This window comes from Ostrea edulis, chromosome 1 (assembly GCF_947568905.1).
Source record: "Ostrea edulis chromosome 1, xbOstEdul1.1, whole genome shotgun sequence".
In the NCBI taxonomy this organism is placed as follows: Eukaryota; Metazoa; Mollusca; class Bivalvia; order Ostreida; family Ostreidae; genus Ostrea; species Ostrea edulis.
This window is the reverse complement of record NC_079164.1, coordinates 93238135-93251890: the sequence shown is the minus strand read 5'-3', so window position 1 is coordinate 93251890 and position 13756 is coordinate 93238135. Positions and strand designations below refer to the sequence as shown.

General features: G+C 34.3%; 2 protein-coding genes across 2 annotated transcripts; both read right to left on the bottom strand.

Moving 5' to 3' along the window:
• Positions 1 to 1037: 1037 nt before the first annotated feature.
• Positions 1038 to 3208, bottom strand: LOC125663777 (uncharacterized). The gene is made up of 2 exons (XM_048896179.1): positions 3190 to 3208; positions 1038 to 1723 (listed from the first exon to the last, which is right to left on the bottom strand). The coding sequence occupies exons 1-2, from the start codon at positions 3206 to 3208 to the stop codon at positions 1038 to 1040; spliced, it is 705 nt and encodes a 234-aa protein (XP_048752136.1).
• A 6843-nt stretch (positions 3209 to 10051) lies between these two features.
• LOC125673701 (uncharacterized) lies at positions 10052 to 12816 on the bottom strand. Its single transcript, XM_048910405.2, has 2 exons — positions 12617 to 12816; positions 10052 to 10602 (listed from the first exon to the last, which is right to left on the bottom strand). The coding sequence occupies exons 1-2, from the start codon at positions 12624 to 12626 to the stop codon at positions 10118 to 10120; spliced, it is 495 nt and encodes a 164-aa protein (XP_048766362.1). The 5' UTR covers positions 12627 to 12816; the 3' UTR covers positions 10052 to 10117.
• Between the last annotated feature and the right edge of the window lie 940 nt (positions 12817 to 13756).

Below are 13756 nucleotides of genomic sequence, written 5' to 3'. Positions count from 1 at the left end.
CACAAACACACATAATCAAGAACGATAAGCGGGTAACAAATTCATTCTATGTACAAGTTTACAGCTTTATTTCTTATCAATCCAAAGGCAATAATTTTTTTATTAAACGCTGTTTGACCTTCATTCATACCCATCTTTATGTTTTTAAAGTAAAATACCATTGTTAGAAATCGTTTCACATGACCTTTAACAGTCAAATCACTTATTTGAAGCGAACAGCAGTGTCACCTAAGTCCACATTAATTGCTAGAACTGGCTGAAGCTGAAAGTAAATTTCCAGACATGAATTATGAAAGACTGTTCCGAGATTCGGTGAAGGCGTCAGTCAAAATATTCAGCCGAGCCGAATCTCAACCGAGATTATGCTTGTAGGAGTTATGAGATTGATCACTGTTCGTTATCTTCACCTTTCATTTACATAACAAAGGATTGTGAGTGCTATAACTCATTGTAACTCAAAATTTGACATTCAATTTTTGCTGACCATTAGAAATACCTTAGTTAAGTATTGTAAACATTAAAAATGGGAAAATATAAATTGATATTTTTTTTAGTTCAAATTGTGTCCATGCGCTTTTAATACGCACATACACAGTTTAGAAGTATAGTCGAAGGTGATAAAAGAAAAGGAGTGAAGTGATTTATAAAAACATTACACCCTAAAGGTAAAAAGAAAAAAAAATCTTTGTCAGAGTGATCCCTACACTGCGACCTTTAGATACTAAGAGGATTGACCCCGACGTAGATTTTCTTTATGGATATCGATCCCGACTTTCATTCTGTATATTTTCGTTATGCAGATCGAACCCGACGCTCATTCTGTACATCTTTATGCAGAGTGTATATTGATACAGTGGTTCATAATTCTATTTTCTTCCGCCCCACCCCCACCCCCTCCATCCCACGTTTTCTTTAAAGGAACATTCTTCAAAATCTCCAGCCGTCGAAAGGAATTGTGACATGATTCTTTATTAAACAATACAGATTGATGATTCTTTATAAAACAATATACACAGTATCAAATGCAACGTTACTTTTCAGATATATCTGTGATGTAGTAGAGAAAATGTCTTTTTGGGATTTTCATTTTTCTTCTTTTTTGATTTCTTCTTTTGTGGCAGCACTCTCATACCCTCCTCCTCAAAATCATTGAAGCCAGTATCGTATTTTCCTCCATCTGCTTCATACAAGTCACTATTCCACTTTGTTTCTCCATCTCTTCTGCCCTCTGAAAAATTTCCGCTGTCTGCACTTTCCACGTTTTCTCTGTCGGACGATAAACAAGTATCCTTATGGTCCTCCTTAGAGGATACCTTGGAATCATTTAAATTGGACACTTTGTTGGAAAATATTTCAGTAAAGCGCCGGAGTAACGGTTTCTCATTGGGGCTATCCTCATCAAGGCTTTTTGATCGTTTCCCCTCTTCTATTGTTTCATTCTCGTTCTCTTCAATCTTTTTAATACTGAAAAAATTTAGAAATTTTCTAAAACTTGTCCGTCTCTTCGGAACAGCCACCTGAGTAGTGGTAGGTATTGACGAATCTTTGGTGTAGGGAATGAGCATGCGTGTTTTATTGGGAAGTGAATCCAAGAGATCGTCATTTTTCTGCCGTTTTGCTCGTCTGTCACGGCGGTATAAACAAAAGTCTACAATCAGCCACGTGACGACTACACAGACTGTAGATCCTACGATCAGAAGAACAAGCTGATATTTCTCAAGATCTGAAAGTATACACGCAGTGATATTTTTAAAAAATGTTTTAATGTATTTAATGTTTTTCATTTAAATGTTGACCGTGTTTGATACAACCTACCATTGGGTCAAATGATGTCTGACGTGTTTCATACTGATTATTAGGCCGCTCTGGGCACACTGATTACTCAATTTACCTGATCAAGACATATAGCACTCACGGCGAGTGTGACCAGTCGACAGGGGATGATTACCCCTCCTAGGCACCTGATCTCATCTCTGGTATATCCAGGGGTCCGTGTTTTCCCAACTCTCTATTTTATATTCGTTACAGGAGTTATGAGATTGCTCACTGTTCGTTATCTTCACCTTACACATAACTATTCCACAGTCTAGTGTTTGAACTTTCTAAGTATCTTTAGTTTACAGACGTGGTGTGGCAGTGCAACTACATGGACATTAATATCTATGGGCGCTGATTTACTATTGTTTATTTGTTCATAAACCTAGACAGGCTACTAAAACAAGTTGATTGATTGTTTGTTTAACGTCTCAATTGAGAATTTTTCACTCATCCATGTATGGAGGCGTCTAACGTTTCTGTACTAGACGTCTTGGCGTTCTGTTGGAGAGAATATAGATTTATGATATCACAGAATTCTGACTCAAAACGGGCTTAGCCCCTGTGGTCTTACTCGTCTTCTATGCATTTCTTCTTTCTCATAAAGTCATGGAGTCTGTTGGTTGGTTGTATATTGTTTAACGCTCGGCGCTTACGGTCTTTGAGCAGGGAGGGATCTTTATCGTGCTACACCTGCTGTGACACGGGACTTCGGTTTTTGCGGTCTCATCCGAAGGACCGCCCCAGTTAGTCGCCTCTTACAACAAGCAAGGGGTACTGAGGGCCTATTCTAACCCAGATAAGTTGATGTTATCGAACTTTCAACAATTCATTTAACGGCAGAACATTTTATGATCGTTATAATGATCTATTTTGCAAATACCTGTCATTAGACCGAATGCAGCCTGACTTGTTTCATACCAATTCTTAAGCCGTTCGTTACATTCTGATTTACATGTACTATTACCCCGTTTAAGATATAGGGCTCATGGCGGGTGTGACCGGTGCGTAGGACCGGACAACAGAGGATTTATATCCCCCCTAGGCACCTGATCCCACCTTTGGTGTTTCCAAGGGTCCGTTTATGCCCTGTTATCAATTCTATATTCTTTATAAGATTGATGAGATTGGTCACTATTCCTTATCTTCACCTTTTTCATTATCTGAGCTTCGTCTCGTAATATGCACCGTTATCAACGCTCTACTGAAGCTTTAAGTAGTTCTTATCCGTGCATACAGTATGATACTTAGATAATCTCCGTGAAACATGTACCTCTGCATTTCCATGTCTCAGTAAAACCAAAAGCAATGGGAAGGAGATGATAAAAAGTATCTTAATTCTAATTTGAATTTTTTTTTAATGATTTTAAATACCTACAGCCGCCTCTGCCATCGAGACCGAAAGGAAATTTATTCATTTTCCGCACATGTATACACATATTTGCATGGAGGTATTTCCCATTTTTCGACAAGTGACATTTTTGAGGAATCTTAAGCATAACAATCGTCCCAGTGGTCTTGATGGTGAATTTTTCAGTTTTAGCATGTCAATTGTTTGTGAGTTTGAATGCGTTCAATCCAGCCTGGTACTTTACTGATTAGGAAAGATACATGTTGGTGTTGACATTATGCAATATGTTATGCAACTGCCGTAAAATTATTATCGACGTAGTCAAAGGGTGTATTGGCTTTTCCGTTTAAAGTAACGAATGGGCCAACCATATGATATTCTAGTTTGGTTTTTTTTTAAATACATAAAAATATAAACAATAAAATGTATTTCTTTGTTGTTTTATCGTGGATTATGATATTTTTCTGCAATGTGTGTCATCACCCGATAAAACAAGAATTAAAGCATGTTATTGTTTGAAGGATTAAACATCATGAATATAATTAATAATCTTTGAATATGATTAACAAAATAGCTGTAATTGATATTTGAAAGGATAATCTAAAATCTGTCTATAGTGTTAATCAAGGTTAAGATACTTATGAAATATCCTTTTGCAGAAGAAGAAAAAACACAACTATTGCTTTTACGATGCAAATTCGTCAACACGAAATACATGTACACGTCCTCGCTATAGATAGTGAAAATACTCACCAAGCATTGACATCACCAAAATGAAATCCATGTATCATTAGTTCCAAAAAATAGCTCAAGCTCATTCATTCTCAAGAAAAGTAATTCTTTACCTACAGTAAAATACACAAGAAGCAACATTATTTATTATTCATGCCCAAAGCAATGTCTTGGCGAAGAAAACACGATAATTGCTTCCTGAATATACGATGAATGAGAAAAGTCTTCCTAAGGATCACTGTATATTTCAAAAGTCTTTTAAATATACTTATACTAAGTCACATTTTGTTTCAATAATGTTCAGTTTGACGAGAGTTAAATATGCAATCTACATCATGATACCGAAAATTGTATGAAAAAGGGCTCGGAACGCTTCATTGAATGAAAACACATGTTCGTACGCGTGACTTGAAGCAAATTGTTTTCACCACAACGTTGAGATGGTAAAGGCTCAAGAAAATCATTTTGGTCATGAATACTTAACTCTTTTATGATTTAATCGGGAAACGTTGCATTATTTATCATTTGGACTAAATATTGAAGACCATAAATGCACGAAAATGAACGGGTATTCAAAATTTATCTAGCTGTTTTACAGTCTTGACCATGGTGAATTTTAGGGACCTTCTTTGAGGAACGGTTTATGATCACGTGTTTTATTGAGCTGTATTCTTGATCCCTAAAAATGATGTAGGCCTAGTTGTACCCCTACCCACCCTTACCAATGTAATAAATAAAGATGTGTCTGCCCTTGATACATGGAATTTAAGTTTTATACCGTATGTATTTTTATTAAAGAAATTTTTCCCAACCGATTTAGGTTTGTTTGATATTTTCCTTTAAATCTGTTGTAAAAAAAAAAAATGCATGTCAAGGAATTTCTCAAAGGAACTCAATCATAGTTTAATAGACTTTCTGTGTTAAACTATTTGATAATCGTACATATATTAAAACAATATATTCTTGCATGTAAGTATACCAAAACAAACAAACAATTGTATTAGAAAAAAATATTACCGAGAGATGTTTGACTGAGAAAGACACGTTGTCGAAAAATTGTAAATATTCAGAATATAGATTAGAGAAAATCTGTGATATGTTTAGGAAATTAACGATATCTGTTTAAACAATAAATATGTCATGCCAATGTCAAATCTCATTTATAATACAATTATAAATATATACTTTTATACTCATACTTTCAGTTCCTCTCTCAGTGGTGGATTTAAATTTTCAAATTTAAGGTAAATCGTGGTATCTTGTTTATAAAAATGTACTAAACGATAAAAGAAGCAATAATTTCTTCCACTCCCGGAGAAACAAATGACAAAATCTTTTGATTTCTTGAATTACTTTATTGGGAGAACTTAATTTTTTCCAAAAACCCTTAAAATTTGCGTCATTTTATTAATTTCACCTTATAAAAAATGATAGAAAATAGTACAAATGGTTAAATAGGAGACATATTTCAAGCTCTGTAAAATCTGTAAAATCCAGGCGCTGGGCCCCCAACAAGGATTCACCCTGGACCCACTGGGGGCCTCAAGGCGACCCCCAGACCCCCTGCCTCATAAAGTGGCGCCCCCGTAACCGCAATTCCTGGATCCGCCACTGTCTCCATTTAGTCTCTTTCCAAAAAACACTTTCCCATCAGATACATTTTGTATTTACAGAAACAATTATAAAGTATATAAGAATACCTACGTATTATAAACATGGCAAACTTATGAGTAATCTGAATTTATATTGTGAATTTATGATTATACACGAAATGCCATTAAACGTATATTTGATGTTGTGCAACCTATAGTATAACTGCTCATTTGATTTTAAAGTTTAAACTTGATTTATTTTACGACGATTAACAAACGAGTTCTACAACATATATATTAATGCTTCTCGTCGGCTCTGATTTTGGCGTGAAAGTGTCGTTTATGTGGGAGGATAACGGAGTACCCGGATGTATAACTACTCAGATGATGTGTCAATGTTAACCATTACGTTTATACGTATAGTTATAATGTAAATGAAATAAAATTCTAATTTAGAATCAATAATACATTTCAGACATGCAGAAAGCCAGTTCAAATCATGATAGATTGTTTTTACGTCTCGTCGAGAATATTTCACTCAGAGGACCTCAAATAACTTATTTTAAAAGGTCCTAGATACAGAGAATCTCAGTCTTTCAATTGGCGACAGAACTTCATCTCTATTATGAATTATGTCGAAGATTATGCCAGACGTTAGGCTAAATATGAAAAAGAAGAACTTCAGTTGATACATTGTCAGAATGGATTAAAAGTATACATGTATTGAAGAGGAATATTAAAATCCCGCATTAGACACATCAAAACAAAAGTACGTACCATCTATCCTTCTGTGTTTAGTAAGCCAAAAGTGATACAAGAATTAGGTTACATGAGGAATATCTTTTGATTAAAATTGACAAAGCTTGTAACAACATTGTATTTGTAAGGCTCATTATTGCAACTGTATTTTAAACGAATATGGCATTGATTCCACTTTTGGTAATCGTACTTGTACTCCAACTGCCCGTTCAAAAGATGAAATTCTTCAAAACCATGCTTCAGTTTTAGACACATTTAATATCTCAGTCAATGGGTCGGATGAATATGAGTTACCGTACATATACTGGATTCCTAAACTTCATAAAAACCCTTACAAAGATACATTGCTGGATCCAGTAAGTATTCTACTAAGTCTCTATCTTTGCTCCTCACGACAATATTAAGAGCTGTGAAGGAGAAACTTCAAACGTGCTGTGCCACTACATATGCCAGAAGTGGTGTAAAACGAATGTGGATTCTAAACAATTTTAAAGAACTTTTAGTAAACTTGAAATCGCAAAGCTTTTCTCAAATCAACAAAGGGGCCTCCGTGGCCGAGTGGTTAGAGCATCGCGCTCAAAATCACACGGCCTTCAAATACCAAAATATTGTTGCTCTTACTGAACAGTGGAAAAGAAGGATTCTTACTCCCATTGGGCGGGCTACTGTCATTAAAACCTTGCTTATTCCAAAATTGAATCATTTGTTTATATCACTTCCTACTCCAAAGAAAGAAACAATTTCTTATTTATACAAAATTATTTTTGAATTCCTATGGAAATCTAGTGTAGATAAAGTTAAGAGGTCTGTGATAACACAAGACTATTTATCGGGTGGTATCAAGATGGTTGATATAAGCAACTTTATTACATCATTGAAATGCTCTTGGATTAAAAGGCTTACTAGGTCCAACTGTCAGAAACCATGGATGAATATTTTTTTTGCCATGTATGGAAATGATATTTTAAAGAAATTATATGACTTTGGAGATAGTTTTATTGTGGAACAATTATGTGTTAAAAGCAATGTTTTTTGGAAGAATGTTTTTAATGCTTGGTTTTTTTATTTGAAGACTAGTCAAAATCTTCCAAATATTAAAAATAATTTTCATAATTTCCAGTGTGGTACAATTCTAATATTAGAATTGCGGGAAAACATGTGTTTTATGAGAAATGGTATGAAAAGGGGATTAAAGCTGTTCAAGATTTTTTTTGATACTGATTGTAACTTCCATACCATAGAAAAATTTCAGTGTTTATACAATCTTCAAGAAGTATGTGTAATGAAATACAATAGCATTATTACTGCAATTTCAAAATATTTAAAATGTCTGTCAATTGATAGACACTCAACCAAACAAAATGTTAATCCATGTATGCCTATATTTTTTGAACCAGTTTTATTACATGAAAGATGTTCTAATATTATTTACAATATTTTAAATGCAAAAGAAGATATCCCAACTTCTATGGGCAAGTGGAAAACTGAACTATCTTCATATGGAGTAGATGATATTTCAGTGCAAGATGTGTTTAAAATTTGTTTCAAAACATCTAGTGATTCTTCTGTTCAGTGGCTACAGTTTAGAATTTTACATAGAATTCTTCCTGTTGGTTATTATTTGAAAAACATTAGTGTTAAAACAAATGATCTCTGTAGATTTTGTACAAGTAATATTGAAACAATAACACATATTTTTACTTCGTGTAATAAGACCCAAACATTGTGGAGTGAGTTAAGTCTTCATATATATAGAAAAAATTCAGAAAGAATTGGTTTTAATGTGTCAAATATAATATTTGGTGAAATTCCACTGTCTTTAAATAATAAAGCTATAAACTTTATAATTCTATATGCTAAACAATACATATTTATCTGTTTAATGCAGAATAAAGAACCAAATCTTGTTGGATTACTATGTCACTTAAAGTTTAAATATCATGTAGAGAAATATGCTGCAATTCAAACATTTAAAATACATAACTTTGATAAAATATGGATGAAGTGGGAAAATATTTTTGCAATTGATTAATTATTACTACATGTACTTGTCATTATTTTTAGTACATGTATTATTGTTATTATTATTACTTTCACTATTGTACAGCAAGTAACCTAAACCACAGGGAGATTGAAGCATGTATGCATGTATGAAAGGTATGTTTGTGTAAGTGTTTGATGTATTGTATGTAACCAAAAAAATAGATAAATTATAAAAAAAAAAAACAATAAAAAAAACAAAGGGGCCTCCGTGGCCGAGTGGTTAGAGCATCGCGCTCAAAATCACACTCTGTCGGTGCGGGTTCGAATCCCGCTCGCGCCGGTAAGTGAGAAAGTTTTCCAGTTTACTTTCGGAAGGTCGGTGGTCTCTTCCCAGGTACATTGTATCTGGGTTCTCTTTTCCACCAATAAAAACTGGGCGCCACCAGAAAACTGAAAAATTGTTGAGTGTGGCGGAAAACATCAATCAATCAATCAATCAATCAAATCAACAACATCAAAACGTATGACTTTTCGACACTTTACACGGCCATTCCTCACGATAAACCAAAGTCAAAACTTTTTGACATCATAGACAATTGCTTCTTCCTACTGGCGATGGAACTGCTTGATCTTTGAATGACAAGAATAAATCTTCATTTCTTGATATACAGAACAACATTCAGGGGACAATTAGTATCCTATACCAAGGAACGGTTTGTCGCCGACCGGCGAGAATTTCGGCCAGATTTATAAAGTTCCTATTCTACAGACGTGCATCATTCACTTTTTATACCGAGTGCTTGGGGAAGGAACAGTCTACGCCATTTTTAATTTCCAGGGTCTTTTGCGACCATATACTGAAATCCATGAAAATTCGATCAGAAAGGGAGCAATACCAGTATAACTCGTCATTTGAAACACAACAGTTTCATATCACTCACATTTACAGCATATACAAGAAAGGTGAAGATAACGAACAGAGATCAATCTCATCTTCTATTAGCAATACAAAATAGAGAGCTGGGCAAACACGGACCTTTGGATATACCAGAGGTTGGATCAAGTGCCTAGGAGGAGTAAGCATCACCTGTCGACCGGTCACACCCGCCGTGAGCCCTATATCTTGATCAGGTAAACGGAGTTATCCATAGTCAAAATCAAAGTGCCAAGAACGGCCTAGCAATCGTTATGAAACACGTCAGACAGCATTTTACCCAATGATAGGTTGTATTGACGAACTAAATTGTTATAACGCCCATAGAATTTGCGAAATGCTGACTTCAATCGAGACTGTTGAAACTCCTTAACATCAATTTGTTTGTCAGTAGCTTGCCTCGATTTCAAAACTGACCATACGCAGAACAAGCTCTTGCGTATCGAATCAGTTGAGATATATAAACACCATATGCAGGTGATAATGGAATATTGCTACATAAATATGGGAAGTTGACGATGGAGAAGCTGAAATTATCCCGTTGAGTTGTCAGTTTTGCCGTTAATGTTTACTTTCAATAAAATATCTAAGTATGAAGCAGAAGTGGACGACTCTGTGGTATCTTCTATTTCGAGCTCACATCTGTGTGCCTCTAACAGCACCAAAATAATTATGTAATTTGTAGTTTGTAAAATCAATATGCAATCACCCTGAGGCATGTAACGTGTTTAGTTGTACAATGCACATGTCATGGCTTATCTTGGGAAGTCGTACCTTAATGAGCATTTAAGGTGGCTCGTTTAACTCTTCTTTGTCGTTTTCCTTTCACAAAGCCGTTAACATATTGATTGTTGACAGATATGGAATATGAAAAGTAATTTGAAATAAAAGATCAAGTATTTAATTATTTTTGAATGGGAACTCTACAGTCATTTAGTGTTTGACGACATTTTATAAGCTTTCTTTTTCTGGAACACTGCCATCGTTGATTACTGGAAACAATTCTGATTCTTCAGTATCAGAGAGTTTGAAAGAGCCCTTTTCATTGGACGATTTTTTTTGCAGGTTTCTGGGCGAATGACCGCCTTTTGCTTGCGTTCGAAGTTTTTTTTTAATCTTGTTTTGAAGTGGAGAGAGTGTATTGGCTGCTGACGGAGATGAAGACCTTTGAATTGGCGATAAACATCTTGGAGATTTTGACGAAGGGTCCGATGAATTTTCCTGAGGAGGGTCATCGGGCGCAGGCGCTGGTAAATATATTGATGCATGGTGCATTTGCAATCTTTTGGTTTTCTTACTGTAGAAGAGTCCTGTTTTCTTTTTCCTATGATTCACTTTCTCTCGATGAAACATACAGAAATCCACAATGAGCCATGTGCAGATCACTAACATTGTTGATCCAACGATGACACCAACCAACAGGTACTTGTCAAAATCTAAAACAATACAAATAACGATAACACCTGTCTAAACCTAAAACAATACAAATAACGATAACACCTGTCTAAACCTAAAACAATACAAATAACGATAACACCAATTAACATGTACTTGTCTAAACCTAAAACAATACAAATAACGATAACACCTGTCTAAACCTAAAACAATACAAATAACGATAACACCTGTCTAAACCTAAAACAATACAAATAACGAAAACACCAATTAACATGTACCTGTCTAAACCTAAAACAATACAAATAACGATAACACCTGTCTAAATCTAAAACAATACAAATAACGATAATACCTGTCTAAACCTAAAACAATACAAATAACGATAATACCTGTCTAAACCTAAAACAATACAAATAACGATAACACCTGTCTAAACCTAAAACAATACAAATAACGATAACACCTGTCTAAACCTAAAACAATACAAATAACGATAACACCAATTAACATGTACTTGTCTAAACCTAAAACAATACAAATAACGATAACACCTGTCTAAACCTAAAACAATACAAATAACGAAAACACCAATTAACATGTACCTGTCTAAACCTAAAACAATACAAATAACGATAACACCAATTAACGTCTTATGTTACAGAACCAATGACGTGATGTTACAGAACTACTGACATTGTGATGTCACAGAACTACTGACATTGTGATGTCACAGAACTACTACTGACATTGTGATGTCACAGACCCACTGATACTGTGATGTCACAGAACTACTGACATTGTGATGTTACAGAACTACTGGCATTGTGATGTGGCATTGTGATGTCACAGACCTACTGACATTGTGATGTCACAGAACTACTGACATTGTGATGTCACAGAACTACTGACACTGTGATGTGGCATTGTGATGTCACAGACCTACTGACATTGTGATGTCACAGAACTACTGACATTGTGATGTCACAGAACTACTAACATTGTGATGTCACAGAACTACTGACATTGTGATGTCACAGAACTACTGACACTGTGATGTGGCATTGTGATGTCACAGACCTACTGACATTGTGATGTCACAGAACTACTGACATTGTGATGTCACAGAACTACTGACATTGTGATGTCACAGAACTACTGACACTGTGATGTGGCATTGTGATGTCACAGAACTACTGACATTGTGATGTCACAGAACTACTGACATTGTGATGTCACAGAACTATAGACATTGTGATGTCACAGAACTACTGGCATTGCTATGTTCCTTTAGTAGTTAATATTATCTCGCCAAGCAGCTTTTGCTTGTTACTTGATAAAGGCATGAAAACAGGAAATTTATTTTGTAATTGACAAAACTAGTGGGGAGTCAAAATGACTCGAGAGAAAAAAAAACATGCAAGAACACGTGTATATATCACATAGATATTATTATGCAATCTAACCCCTATAACACATAATGAAATGTAGAAATAGAGCTCCCTGTAATCAAATAAGGTGGGGTTTAATTCTTTCAGTATTCAACGATAGGGTATAAAAACTAACTGCATATTTAAGAAAAGTAGAAAAGGATGTACCAAATTGTGAATTTCGGGTCTTTGTCATATCCGTGTTAATGTTGCATGTACATATATTATACTAAGTAAAGTTTTTCATCAGATTTTTAATTAGACTTTGGAGTATCTCTGGATCACATAGTATCTATCAGCTGATTAATAGTTGTTTCACATTTTTGTAATACGGAATCTAATGTCATAAAATGTATGTAATTCATTAAATATCAACCAGTTTCCATAAACATTACCTCTTAAACTACTTTCACCGTTGTAAAGAAAAACTATAGGCATTAAAAGACACCATCATCTGACAAATACATGAACAGTTCTAGATTATAAATTTTAAATAATTCTAGTATTTACGATTTTATACTACCCATTGTAACATGACTTAATACGACATCCTTATCTATACTAAAACTGTAAAACCTAAAACAATTTGTTAAAATAATCCAAATAAAAACAAAGCTCTATTTACCACTCGTCATCGTCGTAAAAACCTTTCTGTATATAGGTCTACAGTATCATGGCGATTTGGACGCCTTGGCGCACTTGCACAAATATAAATAACGGTTAATCTGACTGTTAATCTGGATTAATCCGTCGACGTACAATACTAATCTTTTGAAAGTATTTTTTTTCTGAACACGAAATTATACAGGCAAGCGTATACTATGGACTTTAAGCATGTGTATATATGTCGCATCATTCATTACGTTTAATTTTTTTTTATCAGTCTGCTACCACAGAACATCAAGCAATGGTGTCTAGGATAGACAGACGAATTTATTAAGAATTTTAAAATGATTTAATCCTCTGGCTGTGGTATGGGTTATACTTGTCATTTTCCAGTTTCCGTAGTTCAAACACCTCTATAGTCTTTATTTGTTAACGCATTGACATGAATTTGGTACCAATGGAACCAGAAAAGTGTACTCAATATAATTAAGGTCATTCTACTTTATATTTTATGTATTGATCATTTTATAAGCTGAAATTACAATCGAATTATAAGGTTGAATAGCGACGTAAAAATGCAAGTTTTTAACGTCGCTGCATAAATTTCGCTACGGAAATGAGTTGGAATATTTCAATACCCAACATAAAAAACATTTCTGAGCAATTATCATGGTGTAAGCAAAATGTTTGCAAATTTTTCTGTCTTTATTTGTAGAAAATGTTTAGAAATTTTGTTTATTGGTACATTTCATGAGGAAATGCTATAGTAAGATCTTTTTTTATATTTATTTTTTATACTTTATTTTTGTACAGATATTGGCAGGAAACATGCAGGACATGTATGAAAAATCATAATGAACTGATAAAACAAAATACTTAGAAAACATAAATTCAAATAAAGACGCAGATATTTGTACCTAAGAATTGGGAAGAACAATTGTAATTATAATTGTAATTACTTAACTAAGAACTGGGAAGAACAATTGCATGCACATTAAGTTACTGACTAAGAACTGGGAAGAACAATTGCATGCACATTAATTTACTGATAAGAAAACGCACCGAAGGCGGATGAATAATTATTTCTTCCGTTTATTAGAAAAGGTTCACAATATTCAGTGATAAAAGTCCGTTTGTATTTCGACAGTAAATACATATT